Genomic DNA, 26,256 nt, shown 5'->3' on the forward strand with positions numbered 1-26,256 from the left:
AGCTGTAGCATAATCGAAGAGACACAAATACTTCGCAGAACTCAAAATCACTATCCAAGAGTGTATGAAAAGACTATAGAAATTCATAAATACAGACACTTTCAGTTGAAACCAGAAGTGAATTAACATTATGGAGTTTGTGTACCTGCACTGAATTGCACATCAATCAGGTCATTATTGTCTAGCAATGAAACCACGCTCATCACTGATGGAAAATTCCGGATACCTAGAAATTGAATGAAGTAGTATATTACATGCTGTGAGAAAGGATAGAGAACTGCCTCTGTTGTCACATCGCAGTTGTAGACAAGTTTTTCATGAAAGTTGTATCATTGATGTGTTTTGCAGATTCATTTACTTGTTATTTGGTACATAATGTGCAAGAGGCCCAACAAAATAAAATGTTGAAGAAATTATAGAAATCGCGTCTTGACAAGTTAGTTTTATTTCCAGCAGGATACCTAGTGTGCATGTTTTTATATTTCTCAATTTAATCATGTAAAAGTTAGCATGAGTGGCATCCCCACAGTTTCAAATGGCTAGAGAGGTTTGATAACACATTATATTTGAAAGTTCTATTCTTGAACTCAAGTTTGAAATGTTTGAATGGACGTCTTTGTTAGTTTTTTAATGAAATATAATTCATTTCTTGTTTTAAAGTTTATAGCTATTTGCATTTATCAGTAACAGTAGGTAGTAATTATTATTCAGTATTTGCAACGCGAGTAAAGTCTCGAGAAAGTTTTTCAACAGGCCGATGTAGTTAGTAGACAATTACTCACATATATCAGAAAAAGAGCTTAATATAATGATGTTTTACAACGCACAAAATCAATTAAAAGGCAAGACGAAGCGGTACTTTGATATTTCTTTCTTCCTAATAAAAGATGTAGATGTACACGCACATCCTAACTGCTCCACTAATTACAATATTTAACATGTCTCTTGAAACTGACAATTTTTTCCCAACATGAAGACTTTCAAGAAGGGCTGAGAAGCTAACTACCGACACTTGTTCAGGTATGGTGAAGGTCTTTGAAAATTCTGTGTATAATTCTCCTCAAATCAAACTTGAATACTTCCAATAGTACCAATCACGAACCTCAATGCCATTTACGCAATTCACAAGTCTAACCAACACATACTTTTCAAAGGCCACTGAAAGACATATGAAACATATTGGCTTTAACAGTGATTTGGTTAAATTTTTTGAATCTTATGTCAGCGCCCATTAATTGTTGAATATAGAGGTCAAAAATTCACTGCATTCATAGCAACCAATAGAACTCTGCAGGGAAGCAATCTTGCATCAATTCAATTTATATAAATGAAATTTTGTTAGATATTTGTGTAGGTCTCTTTTCGCTGATGATCTAGAGTTATTTAAGGTAGTAAAAACTGTTGCAGGCTGTAAACTACCATAGCCAGACTTGACGAAATTGAATAACTGATGTGGGAGAAGCAAACTTTCCTTAATAATTGCAAAATGATGTTATTTTCAATTAAATGAAACAAAATAACATTTGACTCTAACATTGCAATAATTGCAAATAAGGATTTGGGAATTTGTTTCATTTATTAATCCTCATTCAACTAACATGTGGAAAATGTAATACATTCAACTAGAATAAAAGTTTTTTATACTGCACATGCAAGAGTTTAAAAAAAGTTCACAGCTATCAATAGAAATTAAATTAGTTATTATTATTAAGACTTCATTCGAATAATAATAATAATGTATGTTATTAGTAATTTATATAGGGTCTAAAATATTGTATGCAGCGACTGCAGTCAGCAATATATCGGCCAGACCAACAGAAGAATATCTGCTAAGGTCCCAGGAGCACAAAATCTCTTCGAAAACAAAGTTAACATCATCTGACTTTTTCAACACTACATATTGCAATGACGAGTGAGCAGGTGTATTATCTTGATACACAAGCCATGAATTGTTTTTCGAAACACCGAACATTTTCTTCGTATTGCTACTCACAAGCGGCTAACTTCAAAATAATACTCTTTATTGACTGTACGACCATGTGACAAGAACTTCATATGCAAAACGCCAAAGTAATCGAAGAAAAAATTTCACATCAAGAATGGTTTGACTGGTAACAGTGTATCGTCTTTTCAACTTGTTTTCTTGAATTAATCGTCCAAACTACACCATTTAAGTACCTTTATTCGTATAATATAAAATCAATCATTTTACATTATATTCAACAATGAAATTAGTTGATTCAGTTTCCTTCAGTACATTGTTCTGTTATATTTCCTATTAATTTTTTGGGGATCAAATCCTTCGTAGTGTATCACGTAAGCCGGATAATATGAATTATCTTCATACTTCACATACACAGTTCCTTTCTGATTCATAGTGGTGTCTGCTGACCCATCTGGAATCTCCGAATTACCATCCCCCAAACAACATTGTCCCACTTGAACTTTAGCTACAAACATGATTTTCTCAAAAGACTTATCTCCATAGTGAGTGGCATAATTAGAAAATGGTGAGAAAGAGACTCCTTTTCCAAACTTATGTCCAGTAGATGAACCACTCAATCGCCAATCGAAATTGTTTTCACAAATTCCTTCAATGTTCCCTTTCTTGGTTCCATGAAACAGCATTTGGGTTTGAACAGGCCTTACTTTAGACCTACATTCTTGCTCTTTAAGTTTATACTGTAAGAGCAGATATGGATTGTACACTTTTTGGATGGATGTTAATTTGAAGCAACGTTTATTAGTCTGCATAAAGTGTCGTTTCTGATTTTGAAATTCAGAAAGGTTATCCAAAGTTTCCAATTTATATGCCATATCATTGACTTTGTTCATCCATGATTCACAGCCAATACTTTGAAGAAGGTTCTGTATCATAAGATGATTTTTGGATAGTTTCCTAATGCAAATTTCTTTTTTTTCATCATCTTTTAAACTCAGAGACTGTATCCCCCGACAAAGCTCATTTTCACGTTCGTTCAGTTTTCTCAATTGTAGTTGTCTGCATGCTTCAATATATGCTTTTTCTTGTTCTCTTTCATAAACAAGTCGAAGAAGGCGTGCCCTCCGCTGGTCATTCTCATATTTTAGTTGCCTTTCCCTCTCTACTTCACTTTTTGATTGACCCAGTCCCATTTTATTCCTTGTTCGAACTGTTAAAAGTACTAGTCTAAAGTATATAAATTGACAAATTAAGTATCAGAAAAAATATAGTCGCTGATTACCTAATATAACACACAGTAAAAATTCTACTGTGACATATATATGTTACGTGTGATTCCCACATACTTGACAGCATATAGTATCCAAATAAATTAAGAGTAGCCAATCGTTAAAAAAATACATATTGTTTTCTGGTTAATTCTTTCACTCTCCAGGAAATTATATAAAACTATATGAAGCACATACAGTGATGTTAAATGATGATAATAATGGCTAATCTTAGAAATTTTTAGCTGATTTATTACTGCTACTCTCTAACATTGCAAATCTTGTTTGTAATAAATTATCCAACAAAAATGTAATCAGTGAAAACAAAGTATTCACCTGACATCTTTTTCACAACCTTAGAAATAAAGATGCTGTGTGAAAATGCTCCGAAAGAAATATTTCAAAAGTAGGGAAGATCATCACGCGGATACAACTATCGGAAATCTTAGAACCAAGTGACAAGATAAAACAAAGTATTCTCAGTTGTTTTTTTATAATCGTTACGAATTAAAATAGATTACAAGATCAGAACAATACACTATGATTACAAATTCACAATCAATCAATTCTGAACACAGCAAACCCCAAAACACAGCTCTTCGGAACAGGTGGTTACCGTTTGATGTCACCATTAATAACACATAGTAGCGCCCTCATCGGTAAAATGACATCTGTGCATACGTATATTTAAGCCCTGTATGTTTATTATGCGAATACAGATTATTATTTTCAAAGCATCATCGACATCTTTTATAATATGACAAAAAAAATACAGAAGAAATGATATTCGATGTTCAACCATCTGCAGATCTCTAAAGTATTCGAAAAGTGTACATATACAAGTACTTGACAATTAAGCCTTTGCAGGACTTTCTTCATTTATTTGATTAGTACAAAAAATCATAAAATTATAAATCATTTTTGAAATATGGTTTTCTCATTTGTGTATATTTTTAGTTATTGCAAAAATTTGTTTTGCATGAAATTATTAACGCAAACATTCAGTACATTATAAATGATTTAATTAAGGTGAAACTATTGATATTAAAGCTTCAAACAGTTCAGACTGATAGTGAATTCATGCATATGTAGTCAGTTGTAGGCAACTGGACCATTGAATTTAAATAGAAACATTCATGAACCACTCAGGTTTTTGTTGGAGAAGGAATGGGAAATATCACTTACATGTGGTTTATTGTCTTAAGATGAGTCTTATTTATGAAGCTTCAAGAAATATATGTGTAAATAGTGTATATATAAATGAAAGTAAACTATAAAAGAATAATTGCAATAGAAGTTTCATTACATTTGTTGAAATAATTTTGAAGCTAGTCATCAAATGAGATAACTATCCTCAATTTTATATTTGAATAAAAGTTGTAGAGTACTGAAAGCAAAGTTATATCAGGTTGTTTCAAAAGTTTTGTCAATTTTAATGTCATGTGTTTTTGTAGATCCATATCTCAATAAATATTTATTCTACTGTGTCTTGGTATATACTCATCGATGGAGAATTTTGTACTCTATACATTGCTGATGTTCCTCAAAGGGGAAAACCCAGCAAAAAGAAAAACATGGTTACTGTATGGTGGTCAGCGGATGGTGTGATTGACTATAACTTTCTACAACTGGGCCAAACCATCACAACAGATGCCTATTGTGAGGAAATTGACGAAATATACCAAAAATTGCCGGCACTGGGTCTGCCCCACGACAAAGTTCACGCCAACAGACTACCATCTTTCCAAACACTTCGATAACTTTGTCACTGGTAGAACCTTCGCCAATCAGGACCAGGCAAAAACGGCCTTCGTCGACTTCATCAAATCTCCAGCACACAATTTTTTGTTGACGGAATTAATCGGCATGTGTTACGTTGGCTATAGTGCACCGATTCAAATGATGCTTATTTCAATCAAACTGTGTAGGTATTCACTGAGATATTTCAGTTTAAAGTACTTAGACTTGAGAAATGATGTATATCACAATTATGAAGACTGGTCCAAGTTATCATAGAACTTGAAATTTCATTACGAACAAAAGCTCGTCACATATACCTCATCAGTTTGTAGATGAAAAAATTCTTGTAAAATGTTGAAAGGTTTTCCTTAAAGTCACCCGATTCAAGTAGTTCCTTTATATCATAATATACTTAAAAATACCAACAAATCTCACTCAAATCCATTCACACGGTTTATTCTACGCCAAGAATGAAAATACACAAAAGGATAGTTACGGAAAATAATTAAAATTAATTATGCAGTTACACTTCTGGTAATTGTATTACTTTCTTTTAGAATTGTTTTCATTCATTCATTTATGAAAATGTTTCAACAACTATGCTCATGGCAAATGAACATCTTTCAAAAGAAGTATCACAAAAATATAATTTTAAAATGCACCATCATTTATATTGGGAGAATATCGACCAAACCTTGTAAAAGTTTTAATCATAACTGAGCAATACAAAACGAGTATCTTATTTTTTAATAACTTGAATAACATCTTCATCTTGCATCGTGTGGCTGACTCCAACACGCTGAGGAGAATATTTCGTACTAGTACCCCAAACTAGAGCATATTTGAATTGAGCTGCCAAAGTTCTATGGATCGCATGGCAGACGTGTTCCACCGTAACACCTTTCCTTAGGATGAGACCGTCAGAAAAGTCTGGTGGTTGACCAGGTTTTTTCGTATAAACTCTGATTAGACTCAAATATTCCCAAAGAGTCGTTAGTAGATAATCTAGGTTCAGCTTCATGTTGCAACTGAAAAAAAAAGTTTTGTAATTCATTATAGCAACTGGTAAAATATGAACAGTAAATTTTAGATTATAAAAATTCAGTTGCAAATATTCCCTATTGTGCGCTGCTATCTTGATGAACATTAGTTCGTTTGATTTAACTTTATTGATAGACTTTAGCCAGGATATGGAAGAATTTCGTGTCAATGCTTCTCATAAAAGTAAGTCTCTACACACAAGACTAATTTTACCTAGTTAATCCATCAACACTTTTAAATAAAAATAATTTACTTACCTTACAACTACACTATTAGGTTGCCTAGCAATTCTATCGACTTCCTCAATAGATATTTGATCAATTTTATTGTAAACATAGAGACAAGGCAAATAAACTCTGTTTGCACAAATGACATCAATCAATTCATCGGCAGTACAATCCTCTCTGAATAATACCTCTGCATTAAATATTTTATATTCGTGTAATATGAGTTGAACTAATTTTTCATCTATTTTCGTTAAAGGACAAGTTGAATTGAATGATAAGCCACCGCCTTTTTTAATCTGAAAGAAAAAAAAATGGATATAAATCTGATCAAGTCAGCTTATGGTACAAAACTAGTTCTCAAGCAATCATAATGGCTTTACAACTGACATGTGAAAATAGCAAACACCTTTAATTACGTCATCTCACTCTACAAATATAGTTTTTATTTAGGTATATGATCAGCTTCAATTCAGACTACTCTCAAATTTGTTCAGAGTTACATAAGTTACATCTAACTTCTTTCATTCACTAATATTAGTGTCTGGTCAATGGAATGTGGTAGGCCATAATTTGACAAAGGTTTCATACACGCAGATGAGCTCCATTAAAATTGATCGAGTCCCAGACACTTTGCTGTTTGGGTCGGAACTTTCCTGCACTGACATGACGTAATACTCCGAAACTGGTCTGTAGGTGATCTACTTGAATAATTTCAGAATGGTGTTGCTGCTGGACGAACTAGAAACATCTGTGAGATAGTATACAGCGTGGTATTAGCCAGAGAAGTAATTGTTTTCCGGCAGGCATTTATCAGAACCTACTGTGTAGGTAGTTGAGAAAAATGAATGTTTCGAAATTTTATTTCAAAATATTTATTCTCTTAATGATTCAAGGCTGTATTTGAAGAAACATTTGTCGAAGATCTAAAAGATCAATAATTTATTAAATATAGGTCTAGTTACTAGTCTCAACCAGCATAATTAGAACACCTGTTTTCAAAAAGAATGTGGATTAAATTAGATTAACACAGATATTTTTCTTATGCTTGTGAAATACATCAATAATTTCAACGCTCAAATGTTACTAATGAATATCTCTTACTTTGAAATAAATGTTAGGCTTCTTCTTGTTCAGCCTTATCCCCACACTTTCTAATTCTCTCTCTAATAAATCTCTATGAACATCTTTTTTTGTTGCATCTAACATCATCAACACCAGGTCCGCAGTTCTAGCTACGGCAATGACTTGTCTACCTGTAAAAAAAAATTAAATCAAGGAGCTCCTGTTTCGAAATAAGCCAATCTGACAGTTTTTGTATGTGCCTGAATTTGCAAATGTACAAATCTGAAATTTTAATTATCAACTTCTAGGTTCCTATCGCAAAATTCCAGAAACCCCATATCTCTGAGAAATTGAAATTTATTTCTAAAATGATTGAAGGGTAGCCCTTTGGTTAGCATGATTGTACTTGTGATCCACTGTTTGGAACCTCCACTGTGTAGCAATTAATATTACTGGAGTTGTTTCCCCAGTAATATTCATTTTTTAGCATGATTGGTCATTCCTCTCATTCAACTGCTATGTGAACATTGGTTCAATGCCAACTGTGGAATGATAAATATTTATTGTTCATCATTCGACCCGAGCTAGGAATAATGGTACATTGAAATGCAAAACCTTCGACTACTAAGAATTAGTTAGTTTATAGTTAGTTAGTAAACACATTTTTCCATTACCTCTTCCTTTTCCTTGTGCAGCACCTTCAATGATACCCGGTAAATCTAATAATTGGATATTGGCTCCATTATATTCTATAACCCCTGGTATGCATGTTAGAGTTGTAAATTCATATGAAGCGGCTTCACTTTCAGTTTTTGTAAGAGTAGACAGTAACGTAGACTAAAATAGATGACAATAACAATAATTATTTGTTGAAGAATTCAAATACAGTTGAATAACAAAAATGAAATGGTGTCAAAACTAGCATTTAATGAACGTTTAACAATTTTGAAACTTTTTGTTGATGATTCATATTTTTGAACACAACAGGGTCAATACTTGAAGGAATATTCAAAGAGTCAATACAGCTTATTTCAATCTATTCCAACGAAATTCATGATAAAACATGCTGAAACTAGTCTCTGATTGAAACGTTTCAATCAACAGCAGTTGTAGTTTTGATAATTGATTTTATAGTTTACTATATTTACGTATTCAAACATATACATATTTTTGAAAGAGTCAGGTAAAAAATAGTGACAGGGATGACTGATGTACAGGGAATTTTTCCCATTGTAGAGCCAGCCAGTGGACTTTATCAAATACCAAAACATCGATAATAAATGAGTGTATTTCTGTACGAAATTTCACTGATTTCAGCTCAAAATAGTTTCTGAATATGTGATGGAATTTGCCGATAGTGGACTGTTTACAAAACCCCAACATGTGTTTTGTTATACAATTGCTTCCTCAAGGGTTTTCATATTGTATACGGAAACTGTACAGTAAAATTCTCACGATAAAGTGTTTTTTGAAAAGTTTGGAGTAAACCTGTAGAACAGTCATTTTTTCAACTGAATAAAAAATTGTAAAACTTCTCTATTTCAGTTAGTTTCATAAAAGTAAATGTTCAAATCACACATTTGAGTGCTTCTACTATAAACCTGTAACCTAGTTAAAGCAGGGCCTAAGGCAGGCCCTGCTCTATTAACTAGGCAATGAAAATTTGAATAACAGCTGACCTTATGAAAGAAACACTTCATTGTGAAATTGAAAAGCTATACATTATAGGCATTTCTATATATGCCTGAAGAATATAATGTATCTGAAGACATGCCTGAAGAAGCTAGTGAAACATGTGTTGCGGTTTTGTAAACTGTTCAGTGAAAATCACCTAATGAAGTGTTTCTAGAATACTTCATACATTAATCTCAGAAAGAAGATAAGTCACTCAGTACATCAACTGATAATGCTGCGTAAAAATATACCTGTTTCAATTTATATAAATATTATGTTCTTGAAATTCCATCAGGTAAAAATATTATTATTGTATGTTCAACACCTACAATGGAATGAAATAATCAAGAAAAATTACTTTTCCAACAGAAGGAAATCCAATTAGGGCAACCCTTGCATCACCACTCTTAAGAACATCAAATCCTTCCCCCTTTTCTGATTTTTTTGATGGTTCCAGTAACTGAGACCTGTATTTAGCTAATTTAGCCTTCAAGAGTCCCAAATGATATTCGGTAGCTGAAAAGAGACCGTTTAGGTTATGTTATTGTACAAAAAGATTATAAAACCTTTATTTTTCTGGGTTCTAGAGATCTCCCTCTCAATTTCGGAAATTTTTTCCAAAATACCCATGGTTTTAGATCTCGAAGATGTTTCAGGTAAAATAAAAACAAAATATCAAAACATTTAACACATTAATCCTAGACTGCAGACCACGGAATAACAAAAAATTTAACCAATCTAAAGAACAATTTGTTCTGTGTATCAGTACAGTATCAGTCATCACTGTCATCTTTTTGTTTTGACATTTCTGATTTCTCACCATTGTTGCCGCAGCAAATTATGTCAGTTCAAATTATCCGTGAATAAGATCTGAGATTGTTTCCCGTTTTTTAAATAATTCGCTCTTGATTTTTCTAACAGTTCTAACTCAACGGGATCTGAATAAAATATTGTAACAGCGCAGAATACAAATATATCTAGTAAAAGCGTAAATATCGTACAGATTCCATGTCGACGTAACAGTTTAATAATTGAGCATTAATTATCAAAAATGTTAGAGATTAGAAATTTTGGTTTTGAGTTTTTATAGGGAATTATTTCGGATTATCCGGTAGTTTCACTCGTGGTTATCATACTTTTAAGGAATTGCTAAAGTACAAAGAAAATGCAATTAGACAATAATTTGATATTGTTTATTTGTTAATAAATTTGAATTTGACTTTACTTCTAATTTCGTACTATAGAAAGAGCTACTCGGTTAACTCGACCGGATGAAAACTTGTCATAACGTGTCTTATTTAAACCAACCCTGTCCAAAATTATTTGAATCTTTGATATCGAATTCAGTTCTAGGTAGATTTTTATTTCTGTCATCACCCGAAGACGACTGTGGATACTAACAATCGAAACGTCGTGAAGAAACGTAGTTTGAAATCTTTTTTAATTTATGCTTTTTATTTTATCCTTTTTATTTCCTTTTACTCTGTAGTCATTTACATTTTGTACCTTGTTTATTTGATTCGTTGTAGGTATTGTATTTTCATTTCAGGTTTCATTGCTTAATATAATTAATATTTCAGCTGTTCATATTAATTTTATTTGTTCTTTCATAAATTTCAAATCATAGTGGAATCATATTAAACAATGGAAGTCCAAACTAATGAAATCCAAAACAAGCACTCTTCCCAAATATCAGAACTGCAACACTCTTTTCGACGCGTGTTCTCCAAGGCATATTGAGCGACACTAGATTTTTCTGGTCGCTGAAATTGGATATGTGGTCCATGTTCAAAAGCGAATCTTCACTGACATTACACGGCTTGCTATCGTCCAACCCGTGTTAGGAATCACATGTAAAGGTAAGACCTTCTTAGTTCTTAGCTCGCACTAGTTTCGACTTCTGAGGGTTGTCGTTCGTAGGGGTGCGACAGCTGGTTAATGGAAAAACAGATTTAAACAGACGGATTACTAAGATATTTGGTTTCGAATTCTGATTCATCTTTCACAAGAAGTAAAACTCCCTTTCCTCGTTGATTCTTTCTATAATTATAACTTGCTACACAATATCCACTTGGTTTGAAAGCATTTGCTTCAGTGTCTGTTAAACAAGATTCGGTAACACAAATAAAATCTGAGAAATTTAGAGTTTCAAGATAAGCTTCTGATAAAAACGCCTTTTTCCTTATGCTACAGGCATTTATATTTACTATTCTACAACCCCTGATTTCTGATTTCCACTATTTCATTATTTATTCTAACAATGAAATCGCGAATGAAATATGAACTATTTCGGAAATCTTTGGTTTCAGAATGGTAAATATGAGTGAGCATTCAACTTCTTCAGTTTTAATAAACCCTATTTTACTAGACAAAACAGGAAGCATTTGATACTGTTTGATTGTCAACCATGTTCAATTACAAAAGTCGTTAATCAGTTGTAGCATTCTTTCCAAATGTTAATTTGTAATTTTAATACAATGTGACTGATGAATCCTACATTAAGTGAAGCCAACATTATAATATATTATATGAAATGCATTCTTTTTCAAATGAAATATGGTATATTGTACTGATGATTGAATATTTTCTAAAAAAAAATGTAAAACATGCCTCTGAGCACTTGGTAATGTTTGGAAAACTCATCAGTTGAGTGGATCTGACACTGTTAATCTACAGTCCTAACGGGATTTGTTATACCACTGCTAGTCCTTAACCTAAAAAAAGTAATGTCACCAAACACAAGTTGATTTGTAAGATACCAAATTGTATAGCCACATACTTTTGCACAGTCACATTTTTTTTTAAGTTAGCTTCTCAGAAACTTTAAACACCTCACCTAAACGTACAAGCAACCTAGACTGTTTCTTAATGAAATACATTTTGCCAGCGAGATTACACGCATTTCAGAGAATTTTAAAATTCTCCTACAGTTCTTGTAGTTCTCCATTATAATTTCTTTCATTCAGCAAGAAAAAATACTACGTTACGATTATAACTGAACATTTTTATTTTTCACTTCTAAATACCTTATATCTATAATTATTTACATTCATTATAAACAAAAGAAATATATTAATGAAACTATACATTCTAAAATAAGATACTTCGTAACAAATACTCTCACTACCATATCATTCTACCATATCTTAAAATCTAGATGGGATACCTGAGATCCAGAATCTAGATTTCGTGAGCAGATAACATTTTGTGTTATAATTACAATTAGTTTCAATCAGGTATTCATTGCTGATGTGTCATGCCAGGCGACAAAATGCTTGAATGGTGGTCAGAATTCATGAATACCGTATACGAAATATATGAAAAATAAAATGAACATTCAGGATCTGAACTTTGAGACCGATACAATAAAGGGCATCACAGATAAGATACAGACCACTGAAAAGCCTGCATGAAATTATTTTTTTGAAAATCTCCTTGCGATATCTAAAATATATAGAATATACACTGAAAAAGTGATTTGTTTCAAAGAACATATAGTCCCAGGTGCATGTTAAAAGAGGTGTGATATAAAATAATTTCATTCAAAGATTTCAGGATTAGGCTGTACTTAGTGGAAAATGAACTTTGAGACTATTTTCAGTTTTTGAAAAATAAGTTGGCTTTGACAGTGAAGCGAAAACGATTTTCTTTTCAGGTAAAGCATCCTTTTTGTTCATGACATCTGGAAATGTTACTGAGGAAAATTGTTCAGAAAGATACCACTACTCTGATTTTTTTTATATATTATACAACTTTTTTCAGTTACAATTTGACGAATCATGAACAGAAAGGGAAAATAATTTTTGCTTCATTGTAAAGTTCTACTTGTTTTTCAAAAACTGAAAGTTTTCTTAAAATTTATTCATCAAGCAGTAAACTGTTGATGTTTGGGAACTATAAGAATAAAGTAAGTAAATAAAGTCTCAAAAGGTGAATATTTAGAACTTGGATTATCAAGTAATGTTTAAAATTTTTCTCAAAGTTTCAACACGCTTTTTATCAAGAATATTGCTTGAGCATAAATTATTTAAGAATTAAGATTTCGATTCTTTAGTTTAAGATTGAAATTTAGTAATTTTTTTGTCAATATATAAGATTTAATAAAGTTGAGAGTTTCGGCAGGTTCCAAACTTCAACTTCATATTTTACTGTTTGAATAAAGTTAACTGAGAGATATATTGCAGTGTATTTAGGAAAAGAAATAAGGGATGGGGAGGATTTGAAATGGGACTTCAAAGACTAAATTAGAAGTGTCTCACGAAAGAACAGAACGTTCTGCATAACCTACAAAATGTCACCTGACTTAACGTTAATATAATTTCCAATAACTACGGCTATACATGTTTCCAACAAATAAATTATATGGCATTCTGATAAATAACTCCCTTGTTCGTTGGGTAGCATGCATTTTCTGAATTTATCAGTGTCAAACTTAGATCATTTTCAGTTAAATTTTTCCTCGGTAGGTGAAACCTGCCAAGAGCTTTTCAATCCAAAACTATAGTATTAAAATTGCACACAATTGTTTTGATCATCTTTTTTGTACCTACATATTACTTCAATAAATAATATAGCTCTTTTTTCTGAATATTTTCAGAAAACAAACAGAAAAAGGCACGAATATATTTTATCAACTGACAAAGTTTAAGATGCTCTTCCAATTTCTTCACAGAAGAAATGAAGACTTATGAACATCTATCGCATGGGCATCTTTTAAATAAGATGGAAATTCGAGACTGTTTCATAAAATATTTTTCTTACCTATGACTTTTACATGTATCTCAAGTCATCTAGAAAATGTGAATCTGATTTCATTTTGTTTTGACAAAGCATCAGAAAATATATATTCTAGCTTATCTTTCACATTGAATGCCAGTATCGAAACAGCCCATTAAACTACAGGTACGTTCATAAAAACTTTGTCATCATATTCAGTTGAAAAATATGTTCGTGTCTCATTCTCATCATTATCGATTTTGGCCAAAAGAGCGTTAAAATATGCAATTTCTCACAAAAATATTTAAATTTGAACGCTCTTCTGCAAAGAACATTGAGATTAATTCCGCCTAGCAATCATTACGTGTCTATTATAACTTTCAATAAGAACTCTAAAAAGAAATAAAAAAACAACAAAAGAATGGCTGTTAATCAGGAAATCATTGCACTTACCAGAAGATAAAGTACCATGATGACAAGTGGTGCAACATAAAAAAAGTACTTATTGTGAGAACGATTGCATACGACATTGTATTGTTTTGTTAACATTGAAAAATCACGCTGAAGCTTGATTTTCTCTTCACTAACTTGAGAGAAACGTTCCTTGAGAAGAACCAATTCTTCCTCGAGTTCAACCAATTGGTCATAAGATACAACACTATTCGATATGGTAGGCCCCCACTGCGTTTCTTCTTTTTTCTCTTTGACATTTTCGTTCAAGTCTTTCAGTTGTTTCTTAGCCAACTCCAATTCTTCTAAAAGCACACACATCTTATCCTTGTACTCCAGAGTTTCGTTACAGCTCTCCTTCCATTTCTGTTGTAGTAGAACCAGCTCTTCCTTTATACCCTCATTTTCTTCTAAACGTAGTTGGGAAATTTTTTTCTCTTCGAGTAGCTCTTTATCCAGATCATTAATTTTCAATTTATTCTCATTCGATATCGTTTCGAGAAGTTCAATTTTTCTTTTCAATTCATTCTGGGCAGACTGGAACTGATATTTTAATGTTTTGGAATCCACACGATCACTGGCATAATAATTTTTTTCCACGTCTTCTTTAGTTGAATCAGATCTATCATTGGAATCATGGAAATCCTGTAAAGTAATAATATGACAATTTTTGTAGAATAAATATAATCATGGATTTCAAGTCAATTTAAAAAAATATGATTTAATTTAAAAATAACAGATATACCCCTCCCTAGACTAAGGGAGGTATGAAGCCCAACTGTTATGTTGTTCTATTAACAACCCTAGACTAAGTTGAAGACAGCTCAAAAACTCAAGAAGGAGTAGGAGCTGGCATATACAGAGGCAGAGCAAAAACGAGAATCCCACTCAGCAGCAACAGTGTTTTGGGCAATATTTGCTGCTATCAAACCCTCTTTAGGAGAATGTCTCAGACAGAAGGTTGAAAAAAACAACCATTGCCATTTTCTTCGATAGCCAGGCGCTTAGCTGCTACCAAGTCTTTTCACGACTTGTAGGGAGCTGTCTTGAGGCTAGGTTCCTGCAATAGGGTTACCCTAGCTAGGATCCCCGGACACGGAGGACAATAAAGATGCTTTTGCTTTGGCCTGTAAATGTCATCCAAGACCATGAAAGGTCCAGAGCTCTTCTGTGGGCCAACAAAGACAAGTATAAAGACATCTTTGGATACAAGCCGAATCTCTTGGTGGAGCAAGCTCCCAGGAATTAAACAGGCCAAAGAGTTCATGAAGAAACCTTCACCCAAATTCATGGAAGACCTGCTACACCACAACCGCAAGGTTGTTAGGGTAGCGGTAGGTCTACTAACGGGGAATTTTCGGCTCATAAAACATATGAGCATTATGGGCCTGGCGGAAGAAACTCCATGCAGGTTCTGCTAGAAGGAAGAAGAATTTGCTATGTGAACGCAAAGTGTTAGCAAGGCTAAGACATGGGAGATGCAGAAATGATAAACTACTGGCTCTATATGAAGGAGCCGATATCAATCAATGCTTTGGAGTCTCATTGACAAAATCAAGTTATATAAAGAGCTTTGACAACCAAAGAACATCATAATAGATCTGCAAAGGTGGCAGTGAAATAGGCCGCATGCCACCTCCCTTAACAATTTAATCTAAGTTGAAGAACATAAAAAATTAAAACACTGAATCTTGTAACAAGTTAAAACATAATATGTCTATAATTCCGTCTGCTTCTGCAGTGACCGAATTGGCGTTTTCCTGCAGAAGCAATGAGAAACAAGAAAAAGAGTGAATGCACCATGGAATCTTTTGGAAAGAGTAAAAACACTGACAACACAATACTCACTTCCTCAGATTCACAATCCTCTGCTATTTTGAAAGAAACCCTCTTGATATCTTCCTGACATAACTTTTGTTGGTTCACTTCGCAGTCGCATTCTTCTACTTCAGTTGTTTCACCTGCCCCCTTTTCAGATTCGATTTTATCTTCCACCGGACCAAACTAAAAAAATGATTTGTATGACTTATGGTATGGAGGCATGTATAATTTTGTCGTAAATATTTCCTTCTCCAGCAATAATGATATTTTAAATCAATAAAACGATGTGATACAACATAAAAATAATCTAACTGATAACAAATCAAATTTATTCATCACCGAATTCCATACAAATGTATAAAAGACACATCATTTAAACTTGTTCATCAAATAAACTAAGACAATTTCAAATACTGTGGATTTATTCATACTTTCTTATCAATAAATGTTGATTGGTAAATAAGACAAATTATTGTTAAAAAATGAACTGAAATTTCAAGCTTCCATGAAGAAACAAAGTGAAATGGGAAGGAACCATGTTCCAATATAGAGGTTGGTTCCGAACTTTTCCCCCATAACTGAGACAGACATCTTTAACTGCCTTCAGGACCTTTTAGTAGGTAGACTTATTCAAAGCCAATATTTCCAGTGGACAAAGGCTACCCAACAAGGATAATATATGTTTGAAGGTGATTGACAATGTTTCATGATGAATTTCACTAGTTCGGACTTCCATTGTCTACTATATAAAATGATTTAAAATCCCTGAAACAACTAAAAATGAATAGCTGAAAATAACAATTATTCAAGCAAAATAAACCTGAAATGAAATAATAGTGAAATAAACTACAAGTAAAAAAATATAACAATTGAATAAATAAAAACAAAATAAAAATAAAGGAATGAAAAAAGAAAATAAAAAGTGGAGAGATTCCAAGTCACGTTAGTTCACGACGTTTCGATTGTTAGTATCTACAATCGTCTTCGGGTGATGACTGGACTGATTCCTCCGAGAGATGACTATTTATAGGTCGTTCAAATACTTTCACTTATCCCTGCTTTCCATTTTCCGCTTCACTGGTTCTGTGGGAGATGACCGTTTTGGCGGGAGATGACCATTTTTCGCTTCATGATGGGTTTCCATATGTTGCGTATTTCTACGCTGGCCTGGCTGAATACGTTGTTGGACAACATGTATGCGGCTTCCTTGAATTTTCTCCTAAACCAATGTTCCTCTCTGTGCAAGATCTCAGCTTGGGACCACTCGATGTTGTGTTGATGGGTCCAAACATGGTCTGCTATTTCTAATTTGCTGGTTTCCCCTCACTGTTTGTGCTTCTTGTGCTCGGCAATGCGAACATTTAATGGCCTCTTAGTTTCACCAATATAGGATTTTCCGCACTCACAGGGTATCCGGTAAATGCAATTCTTGGAATCGCAGTCCGCGTTTGGTGGCCTAGTTTTCGTGAGGCTGCTACGGATAGTGTTACCGGATCTGAAACAGGTTCTGATGTTGTACTTGGAACCAATTCTTCTTATCCTCTCCGATAATCCTCTGATGTAGGGAAGTGCAAGCACTGGTTGTGACGGCTTCTCTTCCTTGCGAGGCTCCTGCTGTCTTATAGCCAAAGTCTTTTCTACCATCGCTTTGGAGTAGCCATTCCGTTGAAGATCATTTTTGATGATGCCTAGTTCCTTCTCGAGACCTTCCTTCGTATTACAGAGCCCAAAAGCACGGTCTAATGTAGCCTTGATGATTCCTCTTTTAGTCGATTGATGGTGGTTGGATTCGTGGTTCAGATACTGTCCCGTATGAGTGGGTTTTCGGTATACAGATGTTTCCCACTTAGTGTCGGTCCTCTTCACCAAAACGTCTAAGAATGGCAATTCGTTGTGGATTTCCTTCTCCATTGTGAAAGTGATGGAAGGTCTCACGCTGTTGATGTGTTTCAGGAAGGCGTCTAGTTCAGTATTCCCATGGTTCCATATTATGAAGGTGTCGTCAACATATCTCAACCAGACTCGGGGTTTCTTGTGGGCTTCTTCAATGGCCAGAGTTTCAAACCACTCCATATATATGTTGACTATGACTGGTGAAAGTGGCGATCCCATTGGCAGTCCCTCATCTTGTGTAAAGAATTCGTCCTTCAGTTGGAAATAACAGTTTCGTACACAGCATCCTAGTAATTCTATAGGTAGATTCGTTCTCTCTTTTAAGTTCCCGTCTTCGGATAGTAGTTTATTTCACTATTATTTCATTTCAGGTTTATTTTGCTTAATATAATTGTTATTTTCAGCTATTCATTTTTAATTATTCTTTTTTAGTTGTTTCAGGGATTTTAAATCATTTTATATAGTAGACAATGGAAGTCCGAACTAGTGAAATTCAAGGATACTATAGTTACCCTATTATTTCAAATGATCTACTAAGAATCCGGTTTCATTGTATAATTTTTATAAAAATTTTTGTCCGTTTTGTTTTAGAATGAAGACGTATTTATATTGTGCATCAACCATCGAGATATAAATTGGAATATGGAAAGTTAAAACAATTTAATTGATAATACTATAGAGAATGTTCCTCAAGTACTACTTTAATTTCATTGGGTGATTTCTTGTGATATGTTATGAATAAAAGTTACCATTAATGTATGTTTGAAACTCTTTAGATGCAAAAAATGCAACAAGGGGATAGAAAAATGACTTCACATCTTACGCTTAATGACGCATGGAAACCAAGAGTGAGTCCTGAGGAATATGACAAACAGCAAACAAAAGACCTGTACAAACTAGTACAGGGAACAAGATTGTTAAAATGAGTGGTATATAAATAGGAATAATTTAAGTAATTTTCATATAGCCATTTTACTATATTCAAAAGATTCAAGAATCGAATGGGCGCAATTTCAGTTGACATCTTTCACAATATTTATACTGATATTGTACCCAGAAACATATCTTCTATTCAAATGTTCTATTATTTCTTCAATTTCTGTTAAACTTAATGGCTTGAGAAACAAGATGAGAGATTGAAGTCACCTTGAAATATTCGAAATGGCAGAGTATAATTTTGTTTCTAATAGAAATAAAATGGATCATTAATATTTTCACAAATTTCATAAAAGCTAACGTGAGTGTCACATCAATAGGTGGTTCCACTTATATCTCGCTTGATTTTATGCAGTGATTTTTTATCAAATATTTTTCAGTTTGTCTTCAATCTGCCTGCCCGGTACTGATGATGCCCAACAGGCTGAAACAGCTGTCTACCGGTGGCTCAAATTGTGAATGATCGGAAAAGTACTCATTTATCTATATTTTATGATTAACATTTATTTTAAAAAAGTTAATTCTTTTTTTAAATTATACAGTCATAAAATTAAACTTACCGTCAAACTGATATGGTTGTCAACGCCATTTGACATATTCATAAGAGAAACGCAATCATCATTTTCGGCAATGAGCTCTTCTTTACACCTCAAGTCGTCATCATAAATGAGATCTTTGTGCTGAAAATGAAAATGTATTCACTAAAACAGAAAGTTTCGCAAGGAAATACTAACCATTCCCTCTAGACCTTCACGATTTGGAAAATCTTGATCGGACAAAGTATTCATTTCAAATAGTTTGAGCTGCAAGTCCAACAGTTTTCCAGACTCTGATTCTAATTTGGATTCTAGTTCCTTTTCTCGTTGTTTCAATTCAAATTGTATATTTTCGGCTTCAATTTGATGCTCGGTTAATTGTCTGGCCATGGCCTGAAATACAATTGAAAAACATAACATGTCATGTTTTGAAAAAAGCACCTTATTGCTTATTTCTATTCTAATAAAACCATATTTAGTGAATGGAATTTGGACATTTTACGAATTTTGGAGACCTGTCAAAATAATTTATATATCAAAATGCTAATACAATGTACCATTGTAAATATAATTCTACAAGGAAAGTAGGTAGGTAGGTAGGTCCAAACTGAGTGGGTTTATTCGATCCTCAAGGACAACCCTCGAGGATTTATTATGTTTCATACCTATTCAAACTCGACTCTTTCAGGTCAGTTGCCAAATGCTGAAAACCTGATATGATCTGCAGCAGGACAGGCTCCCATCGGTGGCGGAGCACATACTTGTGAAGAATAATCCACTCCAAAGTTGACAGATCAGCAGTCAGTCTGCGATTACCTTCGTCCGGTAGGTGAACAACACAAATGTGCTTCTTGAGAAGTAGGTCTTCTACGACGTATTTCAGTGAGATGCCCTCTGGTAGCTGCCATGTACTAACCTCACCTATCAGCCAGGATACCCTTTCCTGATCTCTGTAAGTCAGCTAACCTACGATACACTAGATTTAGCCATGCAAGGCTTTTCCACCTCTGATTTGGACGAATCTCCTTTTGCAGACTTGCTCAGAAGGAGCCTGTTTCCTCTCCTCTGCTTCTGCTGATCAAGCAGAAGACATCCTGCTCTTGAGGTTGTGATAAGTTGCTTTCTGGCTGCACCACCTAGCCTTTTAGGTTTGTTAACAGCATCAAAAGTTGGACAATGAGAAGCTCTTGCTCTTGATTCGATATCACAGGGAGGATAGTTGGGGAATTCAGTCGATTGCTCCTAGTAATACGAAGGAAGGTCTTGAGAAGGAATTAGGCATCTTCAGAAAAGATCATCAGCGGAATGGTTACTCCAAAATAATTGTGAAACAGACTTTGGCTAGAAGACAGCAAAAGCCTCACAAGGAAGAGATGCTTTCACAACCAGTGCTTGTACTTTCCTACGTCAGAGGATTGTAGGAAAACATAAATTGAAAAACAGTCAAATTAAAATACATGGTAAAAAATGCATCACTGCAGTGTCATTTTAGTTGTCACATACCTCCACTTCTACTTGAGCCTGATAAAATTGTTCCTTTGCAAGTACAGCTTCCTGTTCTGCTGATATTTTAGCTCTTTCCTGCTCCATAGCTAAGGCCATAGCCTGAAGTCGTTCGGCATGTAACTTTTCTAAAGCTTCCTTGGCTGCTATTTGATATGATTCGTTACTTTCCTGAAATGCCAGCACAAACACTGATTTAACAATATATTGTACACTTAGTTTGCAAAAAGAAAAATATTAACCCTGATGTTTTCACCAATTCCCTTTTTGTTTTTATCAAAATATTTTGACGCATGAATTGAGATCGACCCAACTTTGTTCACATGTTGATAGATGGAACAAGAATTGTTTCCGAATGTAGAAATTACTGTTCGCTTAGCACCCCTGTAAATGGAACGCCGAAGTACATTGGACCTCTTTAAAAATCAAGCATGCTGCAGATCGAGATATATTGTAGGGATATATTGAATGTTGATTTAATTTAAATTCAACATTTCTTGTGATCTGAATAATTTTCATACTTCCCAGTAGAAGCTTTATATTACTACAAGCATCAAATACAATAAATATTCATATACAATTTATAAATTAAAGATTAAAACAACTTCATCTAATGATTCTATTGGCCTGAACATTTCAAGATCTGCTTTCAAACCATGATAGAGACAGATCTGAGAAACCAAATAATCTCATCTTATTTAATATGTCGTGATCCACACAATCAAATGCTTTGGAGAAACCTATAGAGACTACATCTATTTAGCCTTTTTTTTTCTCCAAACACCAACAGATTGGCATTTGTAGACTTTTTCATAGAAAACTCATGTTAATTATTAATGAAACATTCTTTACTGTATACCAAATGCTATTGTTTTTATTTTGGTATATATACAGTGTAATATTTCTACCTGTAATTTGGCAAGTTCTTCTCTCAACCTGTCTTCTCCCCAACTCTTATTGGCCTGTTGAAGTTGTGTTTCCAATGCTGATACTCTAGATAGAAGCCTCTCTTCACCAACGTAGGCTTGCCAACTTTCTTCTGCAGATTTCCTAGTTTCATTTACAACGTGCTGCAAGGCGGTCAGTTTGGTTTCCAGACACTTCTCTCTTTGATTAGCTTCCTGAATTATCTGATTGAGTTTATATAGATCGTCCAAAGGAACCATTCCTGAAAAAAAATGTTCAGTTACTTTTCCAACAAATGCAATAAACAATACTATACTATACTATACTAAGGGAACTGATAAAAAAAACTTTCTTCTTCCATAACAACCATGCCATGATCTTATACAAAAAATAATTTATAATAGTTGTGAAGTTCCACATTTCATTTTGAAGTATCTGAGCAGAATAGGAGATTGTCGGTTTATTGTGATTTCTCTTCATCTGTATTTGTATTTGCATCTGTATTTTCATATGACTAACCTAAATTGTGTTCTAGACAATAGTGCGAGGTAAGAAAAGGGAGTGCTATTATTTTTCGATGTACAATCATAACTATGAGTAGGACTTTTGGTCATATGAAAGATCAACCAACTTTCTTCATCAAATAACCATAACTCCCGTTCTATAAAAAACGAATAAACATAAAAGTATCTACTCTCTTGTGTCATACTACAATTTCACAAAAATATTGCAACCTAATAAGATCCAGAATGGATCTATTGAGACAAGGAACATGAAAAATACCAATAGAAAGTAGAAATTTTATAAAAATCATCAAAAACATTCAGAATTCACTATTCAAATTATCACTGATTTTTTTCCTCACATTACTTACCAAAGAAATTGAATTTAGGGTTTTTTCTTAATTTTTTTCAATAATAATGTCTCTATTCATCATTACATAAAGGTTCAAAGGCAAGAATTAGTTATTTCAGCTGTTCAATATTTGACAAGAAAAAACATAAGTATGCCCAGGTGACCAGGTATATATCCAATTGATGTATATCTGTTATTTTGTAATTCTTCTATTTTATAACTTACCATGTCGGTCTCCTTCTGTAACAGGGCTTGCCTTAGCTTCTTTTCCATCAGGCATGTAGAGTTTAATAGTGGCTATGATACACCCATGAGTAACTTTTCTGTTATTTTCCACAACATCTACACCAAACTGTACAATATCGCCAGAGCTGAGTTCATGATTCTCTGTTTCAGCTGATAATCGATTATTATTAACGAAGGTCCCATTACTGCTTTTGGTATCCTGTAGTTTATGAAATGTTTACAAAATATACTAATTTGGGTAATCATTAATTTCAAGAACTTGTGCTAGTTTCAGAAAAATGTTTCATTGGACTTTTTGCTTGTTGATCATAAATCTGAAGTCAAAACACAGAGCGCCAGTCTACTTTTGGAAATACTACCACTAAAAATTTGAAAAATCAACTATTTCAAGCCTCACTTCTCTGGACTTTTTCATTGAATCTGTTGACAGTGTCATAAAATTAAATAAAACATGAATGTGCTGCTGTAAATTTACATGGATGTTGAAAACATAAGAAATGCACCACCTTCATTTTTGTCATGCTATATCTTCCACAATTGGTTCCATGTTTCCATTTGAGTAATGTTTCATTCAAAAGAAGGCTGAATTGACAAATTGTATCAATTTGCAGGAATAAACATGTTCAATTTTCTATGCACATAAATACACATATACAATGTTCTATATGCAATGAACAAAAATACGTATGTCCAGTGAAAATTTTCAAAACTAGTGTGAACTATTAAAACAAATAGTCACCCAAATTTGATAAGACATCAATAAACAAATCAGACAATGTATCATTACCTGTAAGAAAAATTTCCCATTTTCATACCACAGTAAAGCATGGTGTCGAGACAGCACTTTACAATCAAAAATTGCATTGGTAGAAGTCGGTTTAGCTCTGGCTACAGATCGACCTATTTTCACAGATTGATCAAGAGCTAATGTCCGTTCTTGAAAGAGATGGGAATTGGGGCGACAACTAAGAACAGCTTTGGGTATCATGGTTACTTGGGATATTTCTACATCACTGTTATTGGTCGATGTGGGGTAAACAGCAACACTTTTCACCCAATTTCCGCTTACAACAACCATTGCCTGAAAATGCTCGATTTCAGAATTCAATTCTTTTTTGAAGTATACTCAAAAATCCAGTTACATTTGTTGATAAAGTGGAAAAAAAATCAGTTGAGACACCTAGAAAAGATATATTCTTCCTCACCTAGAAAACGTTAATAACCCAGAGCTAGCTTTTTCCCAACTTTTTCATAACATTAAAAAAAGCCAGACTGAAAACGTCAAAACTTGTGGGCGTGAATTTAGTGTTGAATGGTTTCAATTAAGGAAATTAAATTTCATATCTAATGTTACTAGTTACCAGATAACCATATTCTCTGTGGATATTTGTTGACTCGCATTTTCTAACTGGCATAAATACAATTTCTATTTGTGACTTAAGAATGATGTAAGATGAACAATATTTTTTTAATAGTTTTCATTTTTTTATTTGACATTTTACTGTAAAGTGTAAACGTTAAAAGCAAAGACAGAAAATCTCTTTGTGTCTTGTGTCAGATAGTTTGACAGAGGACAGATTGAATATGTTCCGTAAATCAACTTGGTTACTTTGGTTGGTTATTTCGTGTCCCGTAAATGTCATATTCCTGAAAAACTGGTAAATTTTTCCTGAAGTTTGGTTGATTATCTGTCACCGAAACGACTGATGATTACAGATCGGTGAGTCCCTCAGAGGGTGAGTCCGGTGACTTGATTGTCACTTGTCATTTTTTAATTTTTTGTGGCTGTTTGCTCTTTGAAAGTTTGAATTTAACCCTATTTTATAATTATTTTTCTGAAAGCATAATGGAAATTAATGTGATTTTTTTTCATTACATTTGTACGGGAGTGTTTCGGATATCTATAGTATTCAAAAACAAATGGAGGGGTTTATGTATTCATATTTTTTTAAAGCAGTTAACATCAGATGATATTGTTTCATTATTTCCCGATTCAGTATCATCAAATAAAGGAACATTTGCAAGATAATTACTGGAACCTTTGATGTAGATATTTGATTCTTGAAACCGAAATTAACTCGTTTTTTTTTGTTTTCGGGTGTAATTGAATCTGCGTTGTAATAAAATAGGTTTCAATTTTCATTATTGTTTTCAGGAAGATCAAATTCTGTTTTGTGGGCACTGCAATGTCGAAATTGGAAAATTGTCAGTAGTGTCCGACCGAAACTGGTTTTTACGATCGAAACCGAAAACGAATTTCGGCAATGGTATCAGTTTCGGCCGAAACCAAACTTCCTTAGAAGGATTATGTTTGAGGGAAAAATAAAGTTTCGGCCGAAACCAAACTTCCTTAGAAGGATTATGTTTGAGGGAAAAATAAAGAAACGGTTATTTTAATCAGTAAGACTTTATTTTTTTCATCTTTAAATCACTACGTTATGCAGTCTTCGACATTTTTATTTATTGATAATCAACATAAAAACCCTTATTCAAGAAAAAATATTAATTGCACCTTAAAAATACTTAAAATAGGTGAGGTGTTCATTTGAGTAGATTTAGATCCTTTATTTGAATAATATTGAAACGTTTTCAAAAATATTAAACATAAAATTACTTATTTGAGTTGTTAACTACTACCACTTGTATGAATTTTAACCAGCCGAACATGACCGATCACAGCGCGGGAACTCTCGAATGCAGTTTCGGTCGTAGTTTCGGCAGGTTTTCCGCCGAAACCGAAACTCGTTTTTTTGCCGAAACTCGACCGAAACCAAACTTTCGGTCGGACACTAATTGTCAGAAATCATTGCCAATGATATGATTGCAAATCATCCTTGTTTTTTAAACTCAGAAAATGTCAACATTGACTTTTTAACAATAACATATATTTTGATGCCATACCCGAGACCCCTCCAGATCCGAAAAATAATTTTGAATTGCCACACTGTGACCCTGTCCATCCTGAAGTTTTCTCGAAATTCTACGTCTGTGTAAAAATCCACTACTTCCTTTATAAAATTGACTCTAGGTCAGGGCACTGTAAAACATAACCATTGTAATATTCTCCAAATTCAAATGAATTTAGTGATACTCAGAACATTACCCATGATACCTCGAGCTCGCAACCCATCTTCCTCTTCGCTACTTGAACTATCACTGTCAGTGAGTAATTTGTTCCAAAAAAAACATTACTATGAGATCCATTAAAATAAAAATTAAGGTAATCCAAGAATCTTGTATAAGTACAAATCAAGTCAATGCGCCAAAGCAAATCAAAGTGACAGTTGATAGAATAAAGTTGTCCCGTAAAAAACGTTGGTGCTAACCACAAACTGAAAAGTAGTTACCAGTCCGGTGAGTCTGGGCGATTAACGGAACATACGCATTGTTTTGACAAACAAGTTGAGTTCGGATATCAACTCCAATAACTCTTTTCACTC

General features: G+C 33.6%; 3 protein-coding genes across 5 annotated transcripts; all 3 read right to left on the bottom strand.

The window, feature by feature from the left end:
- Positions 1 to 2,162: 2,162 nt before the first annotated feature.
- LOC141480816 (protein mono-ADP-ribosyltransferase PARP11-like) lies at positions 2,163 to 3,351 on the bottom strand. Its single transcript, XM_074171369.1, has 2 exons — positions 3,225 to 3,351; positions 2,163 to 3,152 (listed from the first exon to the last, which is right to left on the bottom strand). The coding sequence occupies exon 2, from the start codon at positions 3,133 to 3,135 to the stop codon at positions 2,251 to 2,253; it is 885 nt and encodes a 294-aa protein (XP_074027470.1). The 5' UTR covers positions 3,136 to 3,152; positions 3,225 to 3,351; the 3' UTR covers positions 2,163 to 2,250.
- A 2,292-nt stretch (positions 3,352 to 5,643) lies between these two features.
- On the bottom strand, positions 5,644 to 9,699 carry LOC111513056 (developmentally-regulated GTP-binding protein 2). Its single transcript, XM_023169216.2, has 6 exons — positions 9,521 to 9,699; positions 9,313 to 9,470; positions 7,955 to 8,117; positions 7,320 to 7,471; positions 6,249 to 6,514; positions 5,644 to 5,978 (listed from the first exon to the last, which is right to left on the bottom strand). Exons 1-6 carry the CDS (start codon positions 9,582 to 9,584, stop codon positions 5,690 to 5,692), a joined length of 1,092 nt encoding a protein of 363 aa, XP_023024984.1. The 5' UTR covers positions 9,585 to 9,699; the 3' UTR covers positions 5,644 to 5,689.
- Positions 9,700 to 11,937: 2,238 nt separating this feature from the next.
- On the bottom strand, positions 11,938 to 24,352 carry Slmap (Sarcolemma associated protein). Of its 3 annotated transcripts, XM_074171365.1 has the most exons (10): positions 24,178 to 24,350; positions 23,959 to 23,996; positions 23,604 to 23,897; positions 22,796 to 23,015; positions 21,718 to 21,977; positions 20,810 to 20,980; positions 19,505 to 19,699; positions 19,331 to 19,450; positions 15,969 to 16,124; positions 11,938 to 14,765 (listed from the first exon to the last, which is right to left on the bottom strand). In XM_074171365.1, exons 1-10 carry the CDS (start codon positions 24,215 to 24,217, stop codon positions 14,103 to 14,105), a joined length of 2,157 nt encoding a protein of 718 aa, XP_074027466.1. In that variant the 5' UTR covers positions 24,218 to 24,350; the 3' UTR covers positions 11,938 to 14,102. The 3 variants fall into 3 exon arrangements, with proteins under 3 accessions (XP_074027466.1, XP_023024986.2, XP_023024988.2); XM_023169218.2 differs by lacking the exon at positions 23,959 to 23,996 and having other exon boundaries at positions 24,178 to 24,352; XM_023169220.2 differs by lacking the exon at positions 23,959 to 23,996 and having other exon boundaries at positions 24,022 to 24,339.
- Positions 24,353 to 26,256: the final 1,904 nt, after the last annotated feature.

This window comes from Leptinotarsa decemlineata, unplaced genomic scaffold (genome assembly GCF_025532065.1).
Source record: "Leptinotarsa decemlineata unplaced genomic scaffold, Ldec_3_MD MMD2_tig00000010_RagTag_RagTag, whole genome shotgun sequence".
Taxonomy (NCBI): Eukaryota; Metazoa; Arthropoda; class Insecta; order Coleoptera; family Chrysomelidae; genus Leptinotarsa; species Leptinotarsa decemlineata.

Bases quoted from the DNA above. Each gene is read 5' to 3' on its own strand.
- LOC141480816 (XM_074171369.1), bottom strand. From the start codon at position 3,135: ATGGGACTGGGTCAATCAAAAAGTGAAGTAGAGAGGGAAAGGCAACTA.
- LOC111513056 (XM_023169216.2), bottom strand. From the start codon at position 9,584: ATGGGTATTTTGGAAAAAATTTCCGAAATTGAGAGGGAGATCTCTAGA. The intron at 7,472-7,954 runs GTAATGGAAAAA...TTTTTTTTACAG, and splicing joins TGCACAAGGAAAAGGAAGAG to GTAGACAAGTCATTGCCGTA. The intron at 6,515-7,319 runs GTAAGAGATATT...TTTTTCTTTCAG, and splicing joins AGCCTAACATTTATTTCAAA to ATTAAAAAAGGCGGTGGCTT.
- Slmap (XM_074171365.1), bottom strand. From the start codon at position 24,217: ATGCGAGTCAACAAATATCCACAGAGAATATGGTTATCTG. The intron at 20,981-21,717 runs GTAGAAATATTA...CTGGCATTTCAG, and splicing joins AAGAACTTGCCAAATTACAG to GAAAGTAACGAATCATATCA. The intron at 16,125-19,330 runs GTAAGTTTAATT...TCATTTTTTTAG, and splicing joins ACAACCATATCAGTTTGACG to TTTGGTCCGGTGGAAGATAA.